The sequence below is a fragment of the Leucopleurus acutus genome (assembly GCF_964270905.1).
Source record: "Leucopleurus acutus genome assembly, chromosome: 15".
NCBI lineage: Eukaryota > Metazoa > Chordata > Mammalia > Artiodactyla > Delphinidae > Leucopleurus > Leucopleurus acutus.
In genome coordinates, this window is record NC_139157.1 from 9,597,732 (window position 1) to 9,620,670 (window position 22,939).

The window sequence follows — 22,939 nt, forward strand, 5'->3', positions numbered from 1 at the left end:
AGGGAGCATCAGGCCCCAAACGTTAACAGCTCCCAGGCTAAGAATCCCTGGTAAAACGCCAAGTAAGGGTTAGCTACTATTTCTTCACCCTTTATCGTAATGCGGGTTGGGATGATGCAGCCACATTATCTACCTCTACCCCAGTCACTGACCAATATCCTTACGTATTACAGATTAACAAAATAGAGGAGAATGCTCAACTCTGGTGATAACCTCGCCTCTGAATTTTAAATATCTGAGCCAGACAATGTGTAATTTAGGATGGCCACAAAAGCTATTTAACAATGTATAAAATCTGCAGTTAACATATGGTAACAGTACTTTGAAAAACTCTCTTAAAAGGTTAAGATATAAATATGCTGTAAGCAAATAATCGTAAGTGATATGATTATTAGGCTTTACCTAATTTAAAGGCTTTTATGTAGTTAAAAATGTCAAGAAGTAACATCTCCTAAAGGCCATTCATTTCTAAAGATGTAGGAGGCAGTAACACTTCCATATCCATCTTCTCAATTTTCTTACAGACACTGGCTCTGGATAATCACTGAGCGATAACCGAACCAGGCAGAGTCACCTGAACTGGTCAAATTCCTCAAAACTACTGTGAACTTGCAGCACAGTTTTCTCAAATTATCCCACTCTTCTAAGTTTTCTAGAAGCAGTACCGTAACGGTACCAACTGCTGGATCTACAGCCACTTGTACATGCACTGCATCTGCAACAGGGGGCTCGAGCTGAGAGTGCAAGTAACGTGCCAAGGTCACAGAAATCAGGTCCTGTTCCAGCCAGACCTTTGACCCTGACCGCTGCGCCTCAGCAGAGGACCCTTTTCCTTCCTTGCCCTCAAGTGAGAGGATATTCCCAATCTATGGGGTCTGTATTCATACCATGCCAGACTTTTACAAGCAACTCTCAGTGAACACTCCCGCCTTCTAGTTAATCCTCAACTCTAAAAACAGGCTTTGTTAAAACCCAGCAAGAAATGCCACACCAATAACACGTCAACAGCTACTCTGTTTACGCTTTCAGGGAACGGCAATAGCTATAATGCAGCACAAGCTTTCACAAACGTGCTTTGCGCTCAGTAAAGCCAGTCGCATCCAGCAGGATGACGGGGTAAGAGTTACCTGGTTGTTACTGCTGGCAGCTGAGGAACTGGCTTGAGCTGTACTTGCTGAGAGGGAATCGAGGAAGGCTTGGTCGGCCACTGAATTTCCACAAGAAAACTGATCTTTTCCATCACTGGGCAAAATCTGAACATGAGAAAGAACCACAGTTATCTTCATAGATGAGAGTTACTTCAGAGTTAGAGCCCCTGAGGGCAAGCAAGAACTGTCAACTAATATGGAAAAGGGATTTCTATTCTTAAAGGGTAAGCAAGCCCAAGAAGATGTCATAATTCCTTTCTGTCAGTATGCAGAATTCTAGAAATGCAACTTATGCCAGTATCAACTTAAATTCTCCCATTTTCCTCATTCTTGTTAATTTTTAGGATCCTGAATGCACAGTGCACAGAGGTCAAACACGACATAAACATGAGACACGTGGACTGGGTTCAGGGGCCTGGGAACCCTCTGAAACTGTCTGGAAAAGGTGGGGTGTCTGAGATTTCATCAGATTCTCCGGAGTGTTCAAAACTCCCCCAGCCAACTCTCAGTCAGGAGCAACAGACAGCCTTCCCATTCTGCAGGCAGTGCCCAGCACACATCCTCCCAGGGCACTATTTCTCTCTACTAGAGGGGAGCTCAAGGCAACTTTGTTCTTCATCTCACTCCAACTTTACTCACAGGGCACCAGACAGCCTTAGTTTCTTTCCATCACCCAGGATGAGACGCAAGCTCACCATGTACCCAGGACTCAGCTCAGTGACCTCTGGACAACCAGCAGGGGGTGCCAGGAGGCTGACTCAGAGAGGGTTTGTCAGCTGAGTGGGTGTGTCCCAGGCAGGGAGGGCTCATTCAGGGGCTGTGCACTATCCTTGGCATCTATCACAACAGAGCTTAAACCAGGCAATAGCTCACAGCAGCCCATCCAAGACCCTTCGTCCTTGGGAGTGGGAGAAGGAACAGAGAGAGATGTCCTAAATTAGCACAGGGAGAGGAAAGCTACTTCAAACAGTCTGCTACTTAAACTTTGTGAATCAATTCTACAGTAAGCAGTATTGTAGGCAGCAGCTACTACACAATATTAGCAAAGGGAAAAATAGAGACTTTTATTCAGAATAATTAAAAGTTGCTATCCTTGGAAGGAACTTAATCTAAATATTTGAAGTCACTCTTTGGAGCCTAAGTCTATAGGTAATATTTCTTCTTGGTTCTACTTCAATGTATTTTCTACATTTTATATAATCAGCATGTATTACTCTTACAATGGAATTTTTTCATTATCTTCCAGTCCTGTCCTTTAAGTTGATAATTCATAAAAAGATATATGACAACGACCAGATTTAATTAATAAATGACAGTAAGCTCTTACCTCAACGTAGTCTGTGGGAACAAGCCCTCGTTCTCCTTTGCTGTTTCTTCCTTCCAGCCATCCTCCACCAACATCCTCAAAAAGGTTTAAAAAAAAAAAAAAAAAGATTATAGTTGGAATTTCCTGCAGTTTCTTTTTTTTTTTTTTTTTTGGCGGTACGCGGGCCTCTCACTGTTGCGGCCTCTCCCATTGCGGAGCACAGGCTCCGGACACGCAGGCTCAGCGGCCACGGCTCACGGGCCCAGCCGCTCCGCGGCATGTGGGATCCTCCCGGACCGGGGCACGAACCCGTGTCCCCTGCATCGGCAGGCGGACTCTCAACCACTGCGCCACCAGGGAAGCCCTCCTGCAGATATTTTGCTCTGGGAATTGCTATACATAAAAAAAGTAGGGACTTCCCTGGTTGGCGCAGTGGTTAGGAATCCGCCTGCCAATGCAGGGGACATGGGTTCGAGCCCTGGCCCGGGGGGATCCCACATGCCACGGAGCCACTAGGCCCATGCGCCACAGCTACTAAGCCTGCGCCATAGAGCCCACGTGCCACAACTACTGAAGCCCACGCGACTGGAGCCCGTGCTCCACAACAAGAGAGGCCAGCACAATGAGAAGCCTGCACACCCCAGTGAGGAGTGGCCCCCGCTCGCTGCAACTAGAGGGGGCCCACATGCAGCAACAAAGACCCAACGCAGCCAAAAATAAATAAATAAATTTATTTTTTTTTAAAAAAGTAATTAACATTAACCTTTTCATTCCTGCAGAGCTAACGTTGTTCAAATTTTTAAATTCTTAAGGCTTCTCTTTACATCAGAAAATGATATAATCTAAAAAGAAAATTCAAACTTGAACAACCGATCAAAGATTGAAAAACAGTCTATTAATAGAACGCCATCATTTTGTAGTTCCCTTCTATTTACTGGTCTGTGGTAGATCACAAAAATGGTTTGCAGCTCTGACTGTCGAGAGGTAGAATGCAAAGGGGTAGAGGTAGAATGCACACCCCTACTTCTAGAATCTGGGCTGTCCTTTGTGACCTCTTTGGCCAACAGAATGAGGTGGAGATAATATGGGGTGAGTTCAGAGCTGGCCTCTAGAAGCTTTGTACACTTCAGCTCGCTCTTCTTTCCCAAAGAGCTACTATGAGGATAAATGTGAGTTGCCAGATGATGACAGAGACAAGGCCCAATCTCCCCGTTGCCCCACCCAAAGCCAGCTAACCCCCAGCAGGAGAAATGCCAGACAGATGAGGCCATGTTGGAGTACTCTGCCCCAGCCCTGCACTGGGTGACTGCAGACCCACGGGCGAGCCCAGGTGAGGAGAACAGGTGAGGAGAACCACCCGCTGACTTGTGGATCCCCGAGCAACAACCATCGATTATCTGTTTAAGCCGCTAAGCTCTGGGATTGCCTGTTGTTTAGGAAAACCAACTGGTCCATACTCCCTTAGCTCTCCTGGATGAGTAATATTAATAAACTAAACATCAATAATAACATACTCTATAACAGGATTCCCAGTTTTCAACGTTACTTCAGCAAAGTCCTACTTTTTCCTCTTAAAATAGTAAGGGTTATCTTAAATTCATAAATCATACCCTAATTAGTTAATACCTACCTGAATCTAGATGACATATTCTTTTTAAAAGTCATTTTAAGCCACAACTTTGTCCATTTCTTGACCACAACAGCAACTTAAATACTATTTTACCAAGAAATGAAGAATGCTTCATTTAAAAAAAAAATCAATAGTAGATAAAAGAATCTTTAATCTCTTCTATGATTAAAAATAGAACCTATTTACTTATATATAACCTGGCATATTATATAAAACTACATATACTTTTTCTAACCAGTAATTTTTTTTTTATCTAAAACATACAAAATAGGTCTAAAAAAATACTATCAACATTAAGAAACCGCAATCCTCTTGGTCATTCCTTGTTCTCCTTCCTTGGTCTCTGTGCTGCCATAGTCCCCACTCCCTCCCACCTGGTGGAACAGGTGCATCCCTTCCTTCCTCTTCCAGAGTCTCCTTGGCCTTCCTGGTACCTTTCTTGACATGCTTGCTCAAAGATGTCCAGGGAGCCAGCCTATCTCCAGCCCTCAGCTCTAGTTCTGCAATTCTATTTCTAAACTGATGCAAAGCTATAGGACAGGGTTGATTATTTATTAGTCTTTAAACTCAACATTTAAAAAATAAGCTCTTCTTCCTGACTTACGTACTTTAATAAATTCATGTGCACCATTCTCTTAGGTGTGAAGGCCAAAAACCTCGGGGGGATCCCTGACTATTTCTCACCAATAGTATCTGATCAGGCACCAAGTCCTCCTGGTCTGACTCTCCAGAGCCTCCTGCATCCATCTTCTTTCTACTCCTATCGCTACTACCCAAGGTCACGATCCTAGGCTCCAGCCACACCAATTCATTCAATACACCTCTGCTAGATTAATTTCCTTGAAGTGCAGGTCTCATCATGTCACCTCCCTACAACAATATCAACAATAAAACCAAGCAAAACCCTTAAGTGAATCCACTGCTTCCCAAATGAAATCCAAGGCTGTAGCCTGGCTTCAGGTCCTGTCTGGTTTGGCTCTAAGAGCTTGTTTTCTCAGCCCGTCTCCTACTGGCGTATATATACCTATATTCCTGGGACGCTTGTTTACTTGCAGTGTCCCCTGCAGAGAAGAAAAAGCAGGGCTTACAGGCCAGTGGATGTGGTTTTGAATCCCGGTTTTGCCAGTTACAAGCAGAAGGATCTTGGTCAAGTTACTTAACCTCTCTAAGGCTCATTACCCTCATTTGTAAAAAGAGATTAAAAATACCTACCTCACACAGTTCACAGAGAAAATCCATCAAAAAATATATGCATAGTACTTAGCCAAACACTTGGCTCACAGGCCATGAATAAATGGTAGCTGAGGCTGCTAACCAACACTGGTCACTTTCTGATCTCTATACCTCCGTCCAGCTGGGATCTGTCCCGGATGTCGCTCCAGTTCTGCCTGATGGAGCCCCATCCAGCTTTTTTTAGGGGGTCTTAATTGTTCTCAGTGTTTATGTAATAGATTATTACTTCAATATCAATACTTCACAAGCAACAGGAAAGAAATTCATGTGGGTCTGAATGATCAACCTGTTAAAAAAAATAAAATCTTAAAAATAAGTCCTTAAGGGACCGATTTAAACCTAACAGTTCTCTTACCGGATTTGTAATTGTGATGATTTCTCCTTCATTAACTGTCAGTTCATTATTTCCAGGTTCAGCAGCAAAATCATACATAACCCGAGCCTATTGGAAGTAGAGAAGAAAAGAGGAAGTTACAGATGTAAACGTAACAGTCAAAAAAGAACCACCCATACCATTCACTTTGTAAGTGTGCTGGTGTGAACAACACATCATGACCGTGACTGCAGTTGTTTTGCAAGAAAGGAAGACATAGTACCAAAATGATTCATCAGCCCTATTTGTGAGGAAGAATGAAACCAATCGTGAGAGCCCTGCTCTGCTTTGGAAACAGGGAAGGTTTCTGGTAGCTGCCCACACTGCATTTAGACATCGGCCCCAAAGTACTGAAAATAAACCCATTTCATCAAGGGGAAGAGAGCATGGCCTTTCTTTTAGGAGGTAAGAAGTAGAAATACAGATACTGTTCATTCTGGGAACACACAATCTCAGGGCCTGAGGGATCTCCACGGACACATAAATATGTACCCACATCAGATTCATCATCTTCAGATTAATCCCTTGCTATGAAAACTCTCACTGTTCTTTATCTAGGATAAATTTTGAGAGTGCAGCATCCCTGGCCAACTAAACGCAGAAATGTAAGATGTGGGCAGCAAGATACAGCCATACGCTTCTACCAGAATACTTCCTACTATACGACGACTTACCTAGGGCTCTGGTATAGTGGTCGGGTAACCTGAGCAGCTGTGATTTTCACATTTCTCCTTGCAATGGAATCTGAATTTCATAGAAAACAGACTAAAGGGAAGCTGTTCTGGTTGATGTGAGGTGGGGTTGCCCTTTCAGGGTCTTCCTGAAGCGGATCCTTGAGGCACCAACCCAGAGATGTGGGTTCCTTGGAATAACTGCCAGGCACGTATTCCAAGAGAGACAACCACTGTTGTAAAAATACAAATACTTTACATATACTTTTATGATATATAATAAATATATTACATATATTTAATCCATTTCAAATTCTAAATAACTGTCTTTCATGGACTATCTTATAGAAGCAAGTCCACCTTATAAATTGGAGGCCACATGAGCCTAGCTAACATGGTTTGTTTTAAAAGTAATTGTCCTATGAGGCAAAATGAAGTCTGCCTACAGAGCTAGACAAATTAGCCTAATGGAACTGCATTCCTTTAACAAGTATTTGCTGCACACCGACCATATGGCAAGAACTGTGCTGGCCCTTTTGCTGGCCAGGGCTCTTTCTTCACACCTGCTTAATGAGTCTGAAATCCTTATAACAGGAATCAAGGATTCACCTCCTGTGATAAAAGATTAGGGGAAAAAAAATCCCCAATACTACTTTATTTTGAAATACATCAAAAATAATAAGATGAACTGATGGAGGAATATGTGATAAAGCAGGTACAGTAAGTAAAATGTTACTTATAGAATCTACAATAGATAGTGGATTTACAGTGCCCAATGGAAAATGAGTTCAACTCTTCTACATGCTTGAAATTTTTCATAATAAAATGTTGGAAGGAAACAAATGGTAGTGTACAGTCTGTCAGTCAAGAAATAGCATCAGGGATTCCGTGGTGGCGCAGTGGTTGAGAGTCCGCCTGGTGATGCAGGGGACACGGGTTCGTGCCCCGGTCTGGGAAGATCCCACATGCGCGGAGCGGCTGGGCCCGTGAGCCATGGCTGCTGAGCCTGCGCGTCCGGAGCCTGTGCTCCGCAACGGGAGAGGCCACAACAGTGAGAGGCCCGCGTACCGCAAAAAAAAAAAAAAAAAAAAAAAAGAAAGAAAGAAATAGCATTAGATCCTTTACTGCTATAGGCTGGGAGGCTGGGAAGGGGGACTGAAAGCCAGGCTCAGGGACAGTGAGAATTCTGGAAGCATTCCAGTTTTCCTTAGGTCACTACAGAGGACAACGACACCAAGCCTAGGTATGCTCATCGCACAGCTGCAAAAGTAGATAGAGTTCTGCTTGCCACGTTGGGGACTATTTTTTTTAAAACATGCCACACCCACCTCAATCCCTCGTGCAATGAGGTTAGATAGGAGATAAACGCCTGAGGAGGGAGACGGGGGTCCCCAGGCCAGGACTCACCCCCCAGGACAGCGAGCTTCCCGGGGAGGGGCGGGGCCTGGCAAGCTGAGGAGAGCCAGATGAGGCACCTGCTTTTTGTTCCTGTTCCTTAAGAATCCTGGTTAAACAACTTTTTTGATCGGGTTAAACCCAACTAACCCGCAGATAGAGAAAACTAAAGCCTCTTTTTTACTAAAGTTACAACTTGGTGAAACTGAATGTGAAACAAGCCAAAAATTAAAAAATGGAAACTCCCTTACACATTTAAGTATTACTGAACATTTACCCGTGGAAAATGTCTATAAACACTATAGGTTTATTTAACACGTTGGTTTAGGACTTTTTTTTTTTAACCTAGAGATGCTTCTTAAGAATTATAACTGAGACTAACTTTGGAGAACAAAAAGATTTAAGGGCTTCCCTGGCGGCACAGTGGATGACAGTCCGCCTGCCGATGCAGGGGACACGGGTTCGTGTCCCGGTCCGGGAAGATCCCACATGCCCCGGAGGGGCTGGGCCCGTGAGCCATGGCCGCTGAGGCTGCGCGTGCGTCCGGAGCCTGTGCTCCGCAACGGGAGAGACCACAGCAGTGAGAGGCCCGCGTACCGCAAAAAAAAAAAAAAAAGCACGTCCCCAAATGAGCGTGAATGTCAACAGGAAGGAAAAAAAAAAGGCCATTCAGCCTATAAGAGTAACTCTTCTTACAAAGTTTAGGCCAGACTGGAAACCTCCGGCACCCTCCTATTATCCACTCCTTCTCTCTCCTGTCCCTCCTTGGCTTCCAGGTCTCCTCACCTTCCTGCCTTCACCGCCACTACAGGACCCACACAGATAAAGATGCTGACCTCGACCTCAACTGCCAATCTGCCCAACTATTTTCTGATGTGGTCTTTGAAAGAAAAGGTCATTTTTCTACACCGCCTTTTCCAATGTTAGCTGTACATTAAAAAATGACTCCAAGTATATTCAAGAGCTAAATTTCCACACAGTAGATAACTTCATACCGTATACTGAATACATACCGTCAACCACAATTAATCTCTTCAAACAGCAATTTCAAAAAGTATTACAGAGGAAGCGAATGGCTGGTAGATAGCAATCCTATATATAAGTTATTTTATCTAGATATAGTAAGATAAACAGTGGATTCACAGCTTCAAACTAAGTGTTCCAGGCGCTAAGCGTTCCAGAATTCTAAGTGTGCCACACACACCTGTCTGATGTGTGCAGAATCCATCATCCTGAACGTACCTCATTCTTTCGGACCCATGCTGTAAACATCTGTTACTTTGCTCCACATCCCTTCCTTTTGGAAACTTCCTGCCTGGCTCCAAATGACTGGTGAGCATATAAGCCAAACAGGGAAAATCAGAATGTGACAGGGATGCTGGGAGAGTGGGTCTTTTTCTCTGAAAATGTTGCCGGCGGCTACAAGTCTGAAGAATGAAGTGGGGGGAATGCAGAATGGAATGAGGAAGAGAAACAGTATCCTGATGAGAGCACCTGAAGGACAAGCCCAAAGCCATTTCTCCCCTTGTGGACGGTTCACTCACAGTAACGAGTGCATCTCCTTTTGTGCTTATGAGTTCAGACTGTCAGTTGCAATCTAGAGAGTCCAGGTTGATACAAACCAATAATCCCAAACCAAAGAATTTTTTAAGAAAACATCCTAAATAAAAAAACACTGTACATAAGTTCATTGCTGTATTTCCTATTTTGCAAAACAAAACCTAAAATATACAATAATAGAGAATTAAACAGTTCCAAATAGCAAAAAAACTGGCAGCAAAAAAATTTCATATGGGGGTTAGAAGACAAGCTCCCATTCTTACACATCTGCTTCTTTCACATAAATCACAATAAATCTTGGGAAAAAGCAGTAAACCTTCAGCGATGCAGCTCTCCCATCTTTAAAGCAGAGACACTCAATCAAAAAAATGAGTAAAATACGTAAACCTTCAGAAATTCGGGGACTGAAGGATCCCTTATTAATCTGACACCCTTGAGAACTGAAGTTTTGCATGTAGGTGATATTTCTATAAAATTAATTTATCTTTTTAAATGGCAAGCTTGTTTTACTTAAAGATACTCTTGACACTTTTTATAAAATTTACATATTTAATGACTTCCTATATCTTGTCTCTACCTAATCCACAAGATCATCAGAAGAAACAGAACTCACTCTAACAGACCCTGAGAGCATTATTATACCACTGATATATGTAGATGTATTTGTCTTTTTTATAAGTGGTTAAGGCGTAAATGCTTTTCAGTTTCTATCAATCTGTGATTTCAACAGCCCTTGCTAAATCCTGGCCTGTGCTTGTTCCCTTGTTATTTTGAATCAAATAAAGAATCTTAAATTATCCCCGTAAAATTTCATCTTGTTAGATTCAGCCCATTGCTCCAACCTATTAAGAGTTTTCTGAATTCCTAAACCACCATCCAATTATCCCTTATCCTTTTCTGCTGAGTCATTAGAAAGCCTGATAAGCATGCTTTCCATAGTTTCACCTGTACCATCAGTAAACTGTTAACATATGGCACGGCTGAGGTCCAAGACCGCTGCACATGATAAAAAAACTCTTTCCAAGGAGACATGCATCAATTAATTATGTTTTGGGCATGTTGCTCTTAAAATTTCCAAGTAAGGAAATAAACTTGGTTTGTTTCCTTAAATGTTTACAAGCAATGTGCTTGATAAACTATTCAGGATTTGAGTGAAGATGATTGAGTTCTACGAAGGTTTTAACAGTTGTTCTAGTAAAAGATCTTTTCCCAGTAGAAGAATTTTCTAAAAAGAACTGGTAGCACCCATCGAGAATGGCTGAAAATTAATTTTCTTATGTAAAAATTTCAAGAATAAACTACCAGTAAAATCGATATGTTCTTTTAAAAATGTTTTTCCTAAAATGGGTTTATATCTGTCATCCTGAAATATGATGCACTTAGAGGAATGTTCTAACTGGTCAACCAGACAAGTAGCTTGAGAAACTTCCAAGGCAAACAGAAATGTAAATAGAAATTCACTGAGTGTAGGAATATGTTTCCAAGAAACATTTAGAATAATCTTAAATCTGTGTGTAACAAAGGGCAATTATACAATCGCAAGGGGGAAGAAATCCTGAATACTTACAATAAACCAATCAAATTGTACCATCCACTTCCATGTTACTCCTCCCAGCCTCTATTCCACTCATGCACAACGATTCTGGGAATACTTGGACCAAGGGCATCCTCCGAACTGAGGCCATGTTGTAACCAAGCAGCTGGAGGTTGGGATGATTTTAAGAAACTTTCTACCCAAACTCACCCAGATCAAAGCTTCTTTATGTGTTTTATATAAGAATAATCAGAAGAAAGCATTAGTTATTTGATGTGGTGGCATCAGACTGGCCATATCACACATAACATCACTATCACCAAAAATCACTAAATATATAAAACATGAACTACAGAAGAACCTTTGCAATTCCTATCACAAAGTTTTAATCTTAAAAAGCATCTAGAACTCAAGAAAAAGCTCAGCAACCCATCAGAAAAAATGGGCAGAGGGATACACAGTTCATAGAAAAATATAAATGGCCCTTACACCATTTACGTGTGAAAAAATGCTCAATTCCACACATAAAGGAAGACAAATTAATTTGGTAGGTGTAGCCACATTTCCCTCCACTGGGGACTGTACCATTTAAACCTCTGCCAGCAATATATATGAATGTAATGTTCTCCGCAGTCTCACAAACAGAATCAATTACCCAACTTTTGCATTTCTGCTCATCTTATAAGTGAGAAATTCTACTTCAATAGAGTTTTCAAGATACATTTACCCTTAGATCCAGAAGTCGCATTTTGCGAACCCACTCTCTAGCTGCACCTGTGCACGTGTGTACAAGGTTATTATTTAGTGCAATATGCAAAAGCAAGGATGATCCTGAAGGACAGTTAATAAATGAAATAAATGAAAAAGGAATAATAGAATTAGAACATCGTTTTTCAATCCTTAATAATTTAATGCATCTAAGCACAGTGCATCCAAAAGACAACCAGACACTTCTTGCCTTCTGATGGAATACAATGCCAGTCACATACTTGAAAAAAGAATTCGAATCTTATTGACCCTCTAGATCCTAGTACCAATTTACAAGACATACAAAGGAATATATTACACTCTGCAATGAGGATGCAGTAAGAAAATCCAGATGTAGGAAATCACAGAACCCATTTTCTCTAACAAACAAATCTCAAAGACAAAAACAAGCCCAGGTATGGGGGCAAAGAGGAAGGGAAGTGAGGGAACTTATAAATTGAGAGGCTTAGACAATTGATTATGACTGCTATATATACCTCATTTGGATTCTTATTTTTTTAAATCTATTTCTCTTCATCGTACTCGTTTTTTCATTTTTTAAAATTGCAATACAGTTGATTTACAATGTTTCAGGTGTACAGCAAAGTGATTCAGTTATATAGAGATTCTTTTTCATATTATTTTCCATTATAGGTTATTACAAGATGTTAAATATAGTACCTTATGTTATACAGTGGGTCCTGTTGTTTATTTTATAGGTGGTGTTGTGTATCTGTTGATCCTAAATTCCTAGTTTGTCCCTCCCCACCTTATTTGGATTCTAAGTCCAACAAAATGCAAAAAAGATGATAATATTTGAGACAATTGAAAATTTGAACACTTAAGGGCTCTGAGATATTTTAAAGTAGTCAATTTTCAAGTATCAAAATAGTATTGTGGTTATATTTTTAAAGGACTTCCCATCTTTAGAGATACCCATTAAAATATTTACAGATGAAGTGATAAAGTATCTGGCATTTCTTCAAACGTAATGCAAGAGCAAAGGAAGCTGATGGGGTGTAGACAAAACCAGGTGAGTCAACAGTTGCCAAAGCTGGGGGATGGGTACAGAGGCTTCATTATACTACTATCCTACTTTTGAGTATGTTTGACTTTCTCCATAATAAAAAGGATTTTAAGGAAACTATAAAAAGAACCAAAGGAAATCTTAAGTGAGTTTTTAAAATAATCTTGCAGTGGAGGAGGACTTTAAGTACAGAACAAAATCCTGAAGTCCTTAAAAGAGAGAGATGGAGAAACTCCTCTTCTCCCAAAATAACACATACCTGCCTTGCCCGGCAAGAGCCATTGTGAACAAGATAAAAAACAAATGACAAACCAGGAAAAATATTTACAGTTTTTATCACAGACTAAAGGTTGGTTCTCCTACTCTATGAAGGGTAACCACAAATCAGTGAGAAATAAAAGGCTCTTAAAAATGTAAAACCTCTCTTATAAAACAAATATTTCCCATCTATCGATTGGCAAAAAACCAAAACTCTGATCTCAACACTGAGTGGGTGAGGGGGCAGGTGCAGGGAAACAGGAATTCTTACGTAGTGCTGATGGCAGTGAGAGGCAGCCTGGTAACGCCTATCAAAATCACAAACATGCAAACTCTCTTCCTCAGAGACTCTACCTCCAGGAATTCCTCCTCTAGAAATACCCATTTGCAAAAGGTTATTCACTGCAGCACTGTTTACAAGAGCAAAGGACCAGGCCCAGCCTGAAAGGTAGGGACTGGTTAGTCAAGTAGAGCACCTCCATGGAATGGAATACCATGTACTCCAACAAAAAAGAAGAAGGGTTTGCTTATTTTTCACATGTGGAATCATCTCTAATGTACATATATTAAGTGAGAAAATAAAGCAAGGTATAACCATTGTGTTAAAAAAAAAAAGGAAGAAAATGTACCTGCTTGTGTATGTATAGGATATCTCTGTAAGGATATAGAAGAAATTGATAACACTGCCTCCGAGAAGACAGCTGGCTGAGGGAAGAGAGGAACAGGAGAGGAATTTTCAGTGTTATCCTTTTCATATCAATACCTTTTTAAGTGTGTGTGTTTTCTTAACATGAACTTATTGTTTAGTCAAAAAATAATTAAAAGCACTGCCTTGTATCTTTACCCAGGAAGCTCATAATCTTGTTGAAAATACCACACTCTATTTGAGAATGTTTCCCCAGTTACAACAGAACACAAAATGCTCCAGAGTTTAACTCAAAAAAAGGCAATTTGAGGGCTCCCCTGGTGGCGCAGTGGTTGAGAGTCCACCTGCCAATGCAGGGGACACGGGTTCGTGCCCCGGTCCAGGAGGATCCCACATGCCGCGGAGCGGCTGGGCCCGTGAGCCATGGCCGCATCCGGAGCCTGTGCTCCGCAACGGGAGAGGCCACAACAGTGAGAGGCCCGCGTACCGCAAAAAAAAAAAAAAAAAAAAAAAGGCAATCCGAATCTGTATTAAAATCTACACATTTCTGGAGTTCTCATTCTGAGTACTGTTATTTCACTATATATATAGATACACACCCACACACACTCACAGGCACTTTTACAACAATAAAAAAATATAATGAAGTTAAAAAAGGAAAAGTTAGAAAATATTCCTCTTCTCCCCAAAGGGCACAAGTGCTAATAGATTTGAAAGTATCCTTCAAAGTGTTCTGCATTTGACATGTGCATTTGCACACACACACACACACACACACGCACACACAGAACCCATCAGAACCACAGTACACGTAAGCCTCTATATTTCACGTTCGCCTCTACATTTCATGTTTTATTCAATCTTAGGATTCTTCATATCAGCACATCTACCTTGTTCTTTTTTTTTGTTTTAATTTATTCTTTGGCTGCATTGGGTCTTCGTTGCTGCGCGTGGGCTTTCTCTAGTTGCGGCAAGCGGGGGCTACTCTTTGTTGCAGTGCACAGGCTTCTCATTGTGATGAGTTGTTGCGGAGCACGGGCTCTAGGCGCATGGGCTTCAGCAGTTGTGGCACGAGGGCTCAGCAGTTGTGGCTCACGGGCTCTAGAGTGCAGGCTCAGTACTTGTGGCACGCGGGCTTAGCTGCTCCGCAGCATGTGGGATCTTCCCGAACTAGGGATCGAACCCGTGTCCCCTGCATTGGCAGGCGGATTCTTAACCACTGCGCCACCAAGGAAGTCCCCTACCTTGCTCTTTATCACAGCTGCAAGGTTACCAATCTACTACTCAACCTCCAGGGCAAAGCACAGGAAAACCTACTTAGCTGTGGTTAAGAAAATAACCTCACCCCCACTCCAAATTAAAATAGCTTTACTGTTTTTCCTGATTATAAAATGACATGTGCATTGTAGAAAAAAAGGTAAAAGTTTAACAGCAAACAGTACCCCAAATCCCAAACCTCAGAGACAACAGGTAGGAAACATAAACATTCCTAGGAACTGTGTCTGTCCCTGCCATCCCTGCCGCCCAGCACTGTGTGTTGACAATGTTTTTCATTTCTCCCCCAAAAGAGGGATGAAATGTAATTATTGGCAACACAGCGATTATGAGCTGGCTCTGGAGCCAGGCCACGCAGGTTCAACTCCCCACTGTACCGTTTTACCAGCCTTATAAACTTGGCTCAATTTCTTCAAGTCTCTGTCTCAGATTCCTCAAGAATATGATGAGGCCAACAGCATGTGCCTTGTGACACAAGGGCTCAATTAATGTTAGCTATCATGACCTTTGGCTTTTTTGAACATTATATATACATTCTGCATGTGCTAAAAATTGTTGCCTAACTGTGTCTTCTTTCCAGCCCACCATGGGTTCTAGAACTGGCCTGAAAGCTCAAAGGAAAGAGCTGACTGTCGGGTTCCTTTTTCCCACAAAAGGCGGTTCTGGAGTCTGTTATTGCACCAGATTATATGAGAACCAGACCCACCTGAGGGGGGTCAACCAGAAACAGCACCCCCCCCCATGTATAATTTGTGTATGAAGGTAGGGGTGATCCAGCAATGCTGACGGTGGTCCACGAGGAATCCCTCAACCCCGAGCATTTGAAAAAATATTAGAATAATGAAATTCAATCAGGAGACCAATTTTAAAATAAAGTGGCAAAAATCAATAGTTTCTCTCTAAATAATAACTTGATTTTAAAAAACATATATATAAAAATATATAAATAATTGGGGGTTATTCCCAAGAGCAACCACAACAAAAAAATACAAAGCAGAAGCGATAACCAAAAGCATGAAGAACCTTAGCAAAGAAAATCTTATCAATAAATCACACCGTGTTCCTGAGAACAAAGGTAAAAACACCATAAAGATGTCTGTCTATAAATATAATGCTGTTTCATCTAAAAATCCCAAGGGGATTTTTTTTCTGAGAAATTGCGAATGAACTTGTCCCAAATGTATTCTGCTCACTTAAAAAAGGGTACCTGAAACATACCATGACTTGAAAAACAAAGAATGACAAAACCTCATTTTCTGCACTTTAAGGCCACAAACAAAAATCAATAGCCAGAGACCGTATGTTAAAGATTTTAAACTTTTTTTTTTTTTTTTTTTTTTGGCGGTACGCGGGCCTCTCACTGTTGTGGCCTCTCCCGTTGCGGAGCACAGGCTCCGGATGCGCAGGCTCAGCGGCCATGGCTCACGGGCCCAGCCGCTCCGCGACATGTGGGATCCTCCTGGACCGGGGCACGAACCCGTGTCCCCTGCATCGGCAGGCGGACTCTCAACCACTGCGCCACCAGGGGAGCCCAGATTTTTAACATTTTCATCCAGCTCTTTAATACAAACTCAGCATAGTTTCCAAAATGGCACAAAGTACCTTACTTATTTTCCTCATTAGGTTGAAAGATTAAACTGTCCCATAAAACAAATTCCTGCTTTAGCTATTAGTCTCCTTTCTCTTATGCTAGTGATCACCAGCAAGTACTACTTAGCCCTTTACTACACTGATTACTTTGTACTGAATATTCCAACAATCCCATTTAGAAAAAAATACACTATCTCATAAAAGTTAAGAGAAATAAGTCCCCACAAAGGAATCTATCAAAATATTCTATTATACTCAGTGCTTCAAATGCCTTACGTGGACTGAAATTTCCCCTAAATCCATATTTTTCAAACAACACCGAGTCTCAGAAAGCTCGCTTGTGTGCCGGGGAAAGCACAGGAAGGGGATCCACGCTACAGTGCAGTCTTTACTGCTATCTGGAGACCCTGTGGATAAACTGTGAAACACTGAACATATGCGAAATGGCAAAAAAATAAACTTGTGCCCTAGAACTTCATCATTTTCCTTGTGCAACCTGAATCAACCGAGGGCCTTTTAGGATAAAACTATTAAAAGGAGGGGTTAAAAAGGCTATAGTACAGACCAACTAAAATAAAAAGAGAAGAGAAAAACTAGAACATAAAATGAATAAGTGATATATCAAAATCTAGTAGTGAAGCAACTAATCAAGGGAACTCCCTGGCGGTCCAGTGGTTAGGACTCCATGCTTTCACTGCCAAGGGCCCAGGCTCAAGCCCTGGTCAGGGAGCTAAGATCCCACAAGCCTCACAGCACAGCCAAAACAACAAAGAAAACAACAAATTAAAATCAAAGAGCAAAAGCCACAATGGGGTAAGTGGTATTAGACTTGCTCGGTTACCTCATACAGACAAAAACCTCCAGGAAACTGGGAAAAATACACAAAATAACAGGTTCCAGATACCGGGCAAAAGGGCCGCACGGGAGAGGGAATGCTGAGAGAAGGGGAGCATGAGATGAGCCCCATGAAGGCTCCAGCTTTCTGCTTGGTGGCACTCTCTGACACACATGCTGGGAGAAGCAGGGAGCTCCAAGCAGAAAGCATAGGTCCTGCTAAGTGGAAGAGACAGAGACCAGAATTCCAGGAGGCTAAGGCAGCTGAAACCTGAGGACAAACTACCAGAAAGGAGCTACTCAGAGAAAAAGCTCTAGAAACCTGCACAAAGGTCTCCTTGAGTCTGCTGACAAACACTCAACTGCACACAGCTGGACAAACTGCTTTAAGGCTGAGCAAAGAACAACTCCAGGGGAGCTGCAGGCTGAAAAAATTCTCAGAGGTCAGGCAGAACTGCAAGACACTAGAGCTCTGACTGGCCAGAGTGGGGAAATTCCACTGAATACACCCAAAGCACTCAAGGCAGAGACCCCATTCAGGCTGGGGTAGGGCGAAATATACCTCAGGGTAAGGCTACTCGGGACCCATCCTAACAAAACTTAAAAGTAAGCCTTGAAAGAATCGAACTGATTCAAAGGTAACTTAATTGCCTACCAAGACACACTTTAACACCCTTTAAAGGGAGACAGCAAAATCCAGACACTCAGCAACATGCCAACACAATGTCTAGTATCAACAAGAAATGAATAGACAAGCCAATAAACAGAAAAATGTAACGCAGGACAAAAGCATCAGTCAATAGAAACAAACCAAGAAATGACAGACTTAAGAAAACCAGCAGACACTTCAGAATAACTATGATAAATATATTCAGGGCCTTAAAGGAACACATGATCATAATAAGGAGAAAAATGCATGTTATAAAAAAGAACCAAATGGAATGACCAGAATTGTAAACTATAGTTTCTCAAATGAAAGAATTTTACTGGATGGGCTTAAAAGATGATTAGATACTCCATAAGAAATGATCAGTGAACTTCAACAGCAGTTGAAACTATTAGCAGAAAGAAAAGAGGATAAAAACCTGGGCAGTGGCCTGTGAGACAACAGAAAGCAGTCTAACATACATGCAACTGCGATGCCAGAGGGGTGGCGAGGCAGAACAGAAGGAAGAAGTACAATGGCAGAACGTTTTCAGTTTCATGAGAACACAACCCACAGACCCAAGAAGCTGAATAAATCCCACAAAACCCAACAAAAAACGACGCAAAGAGATCTAATGAAATTGCAGAACATCAGTGATCAAGAGAAATATCTTAAAAACAGCCAAAGGTGGGGGCGGGAGCTGGCTACATGAACAAAGAATGACTGCAGACTTCTCATCAGAAACAATACAGACAAAATCCACCTTTAAAGTGGTGAAAAACAGCAAAGATATCAACCTAGAATTCTACATCCATCAAAAACATCCTTCAAAACTAAAGGTGACAGAAAGACATTTTCAGACAAACAGAAGCTGAGAGAATCTGTCACCAGCAAACGGACACTACCAGAAATGTTAAAGGAAGCTCTTTAACCAGAAGGAAAATTACACTAGATAAAAACCTGAATCTACACGAAAGAAAGAAGAGCATCAGAAATGAAAGTACGTGGGCCATATAAAAAAAAATGCTTGTTGTTTAATTTCCCTAAAAGATAACTGACTTTAAAAGGATACCTGACTTTTGAAACAAGAATAACAACAGTGTACTGTGGGGTTTATAATATTGAGAAATAAAATGCACAACAAAAAAACAGCACAAAGGACAGGAAAGAGATATATATACTGTTACAGAGTTCTTATATGCAAAGTGCTGTAATGTTATTTGAAGTCAGAATGTGTTAAGATAACCAGTTCATTCGATGAACCTCAGGGCACTCATAGGAAGGAAGGAAGGGAGGGAGGGAGGGAGGGAGGGAGGGAGGGAGACAGGGAGGGAGGGAGGGAGGGAGAGAGAGGGGGAGGGAGGGAGGGAGGGAGGGCGGGAGAGAGGGAGGGAGGGAGGGCGGGGGGAGGGAGGGAGGGAGGGAGACAGGGAGGGAGGGCGGGAGGGAGACAGGGAGGGAGGGCGGGAGGGAGGGAGGGAGGGAGGGAGGGAGTGAGAGAGAGAGGGAGGGAGGGAGACAGGGAGGGAGGGCGGGAGGGAGGGAGGGAGGGAGAGAGAGAGGGAGGGAGGGAGGGAGGGAGGGAGGGAGGGAGACAGGGAGGGAGGGAGGGAGGGAGAGAGAGGGGGAGGGAGGGAGGGAGGGAGGGAGGGAGGGAGGGAGGGAGGGAGGGGGGAGGGAGGGAGGGAGGGCGGGAGAGAGGGAGGGAGGGAGGGAGAGAGAGAGGGAGGGAGGGAGGGAGGGAGGGAGGGAGAGAGAGGGAGGGAGGGAGGGGGAGGGAGGGAGGGAGGGAGGGAAGAAACATGTATGTGTAAGCCAATGGTGACGACAAAAAGGAATACTATTAACTAATCTAAAAGAAGGCGAGAAAAAAAAGGAACAAAGAATAAATGGGGCAAATAAATAAAAAACAAACAGCAAGAGGGTACACTTGAACAAAATCAAATCAACAGTTATATTAAACGTAGTCTGAACACTCGAATTAGAAGAGAGATTGTCAACTTGATAAAAAACAAGACCCTGCCTACATGTTATCTGTGAGAAATGCACTTTAAGTATAAGGAGATAGAAGACTTAAAAGTAAAGGAATGAAAGGCGAGAACAGATGGCAGTACTATTGCTGGGGCTCTAGCTCACATTAGGATACAGGATGGGGCAGCAGAAGGAAGTGGAGGCAGACTTTCCACCAGGACTGAACCACCAGCTGGCAGGGTGACTGCATCAAATACATGCCTAATAGTAGAACCAAGATTCAGGATGTCTGAACGCCTGCACAGTTGACTCTGGATGTGCGTGGAAGAAGCAGGCAGGTAGGTGTCACTACAAAACTACCCCACATGAGAGACAGGAAAGGGTGAGCAGTGAAGATGGAAGAAGGACACTGGAGCCCTTTTTTTCTGAAGATAAGTTGGCCTTTTTCTGGGACCAGTTAACAAAATATATACACTTCAGGAAGTAGACAAAAATTTCATAATAGATAGTGGGCAAAACTTCAATGTCAGAAAAAAATGGTACACCAGGTATTGGATATCCTCTCCAGCTTCAAATGCCTCAAACACTGAGCAAAATCTATGAAACAACAGTTTTCAGGCAATGGACAACAGGCAGCACAGGACAGCGATCCCTGAGAGATGGGGGAAAACCAGGCGAGCCCAAGAACTGCCACCGCTTCCCGGAAGCTCAGGGAAGGGAAACCCAGGCAAAGGCTGTCAACCTCGGCACTGCGGACGCAAAGATGGGAGTGAGGGGAGGCCCAAGAGGTGAGTGCTCACAAGGTAAGAGTGTGGGAGAGGAAAGAGCTGCACAGACACTGTTCTGGGGATCTGCAGAGGGACCCTCCCTCAGAGTCTCCAACTGAGAACTGATCAGCACATGCAGCAAATAAACTGCCCAAGGAAGAACCACCAGAAGGAGCAGGTAGGACAACCTCCACGAGTGTAATTAAGAAATGTCTGGGATAACATTAGCATTTTGCAAAACAGAGTTTAGTTTATGAATTCAAGAGATTTATGATTGCCTGTAAAATAGTAAGTTTATGTTATATATATTTTACCATAATTTTTAAAGGTCCATACAAATAAATAGTACAATTGTGGAAAAGGAATAATAATGGTACGCTAACTGCACTGGCTTCCTTCTACGGAATTAGCCTTCTGTGGCTGATGGTACACCCAAACACATTCACAGCCACCAGCAGCTAGCAGTAATACGGGTTGAAAAGTCAAAGAAACAAAGAGATGATCTCAAAAGTGCTCTGCCAGAAGCCTTAGACAAAGTAAAATACTTTAAATATAGACGCCAAGCACACAGAGCAGATGTGATGAGCTTCACGCTGTAAAACCACTTGAAATCTGTTGCTTTAGGGCGCTTTTGGGAGTTACATGTAAGCACATGACCTTGGCTCTAACTTCAAAAGACAAAATAGGAACTTCCCTAGCGGTCCAGTGGTTAGGACTCCAAGCTCTCACTGCTGAGGGCGAGGGTCCAATCCCTGGTCGGGGAACTAAGATCCCGCAAGCTTCAGTGTGGCCAAAACAAAAACAAAACAAAAAAAAGAGAAAGAAAGGAGAGAGGCCAGGAGAAAACTCCCTCAGCGAACTACAAAGATAACCACACCCTACACTGTATACTGGGAGGCTCTCAGCCAGATACACTTTCTAACTACTCCATGATTTTAAACTTCTCTGCTCTTTCCTTCCCATTAGCATTTAAACCACTCATGTCCATCACATCTTTAAAAAGAAAAAATTCCTACCTCAACCCCAAATATTCCTTTGACCAATGCCTTCTCTTAACATCTCTAAGAAATTTGAATTTTTTTATTACTTCAATTTATTTTATTTTTTATTGACATATAGTTGATTTACAATGTTAATTTCTGCTGTACAGAAAAATTCAGTTATACATGATTCAGTTATACATATATATAATTTTTTAATATTCTTTTCCATTATGGCTTATCACAGGATATTGGATATAGTTCCCTGTGCTCTACAGTAGGACCTTGTCGTTTATCCATCCTGTATGTAATAGTTTGCATCTGCTAACCCCAAACTCCCAATCCATCCCTCTCCTACCCCTCCACCCCCTTGGCAACTGCAAGTCTGTTCTCTCTGTGAGGCTGTTTCTGTTTTGTAGATAAGTTCATTTGTGTCTTATTTTAGATTCCACATATAAGTGATAGCATATGGTCTTTGTCTTTCTCTTCCTGACTGACTTCACTTAGTATGATCATCTCTATCCCGACCATTCATGTTGCTGTAATTGGCATTCTTTCTTTTTCATGGCTGAGTAGTATTCCATTGTATGTATGTACCACATCTTCTTTATCCATTCAAAAGAAATTTCAATGTTAAGAAGTGCTGTCCGCATTCACTGTGTCGACCTCATCTGCTACTCACTCTTCACCCCACAGTAGCTGAGCTTCGCCCGCGTTACCCCGCTGGAATGGCTCTGTCGAGGCCACTAGCAACCCTCCTGTGGGGGCCAACCCAGTGGACCTATGTGGCCCTCAGCTCACTCCACCTCCTGGCTGCAAAGGACACCGCCATCCACTTCTTGTTGAAACACTCTTCCCTTTGTTTGGCCACACGTGACCTCTTCTGGTTTTCTGCCTTCTCTCCTTTCTCAGGCTTCTTTTTGGAGACAGGTCACCCTATAAAAGTTTATGTTCCCCAGGATCCTGTGCTCTTCTTACCGGACACACTCTTCCTGCATGATATTCACCCTGACAACTTCCACTTGCCATCTTTACACTGATGAATCCCAGACCTGTACATGCCTTCCCTCTTTCTTCACCTGATCAAATCCTATTCATGTTTCATGCCCCTTAATTCACTTAGATTTCACTTGTGGGAAACATTCTGTGACCTCCGACATCTGCTGTGGATCTCTCCTACAGCCTGCCTTTGGGCCTACGTCATACTTCCCCGTGATTGTATTTACACGGTGTTATTTTTGCTTGTTTACCTGTGGTGCATTCTCTACTAAACTGTAAGTTCCTTCTCTATCGTGTTCAGCACAGTGCCTGACACAGCAATCACTCAAATGCATATTTGTTAAATGAA

The 22,939-nt window shown here is 42.4% G+C and overlaps 1 protein-coding gene across 1 annotated transcript in view; it reads right to left on the reverse strand.

Moving 5' to 3' along the window:
- Nucleotides 1-22,939, reverse strand: part of SNX9 (sorting nexin 9) — a 92,328-nt gene that overhangs the window by 47,535 nt on the left and 21,854 nt on the right. Inside the window, 3 exon segments of the mRNA XM_082855811.1 lie at nucleotides 1,128-1,253; nucleotides 2,476-2,550; nucleotides 5,673-5,759. Coding sequence (XP_082711937.1) covers nucleotides 1,128-1,253; nucleotides 2,476-2,550; nucleotides 5,673-5,759 — 288 coding nt within the window.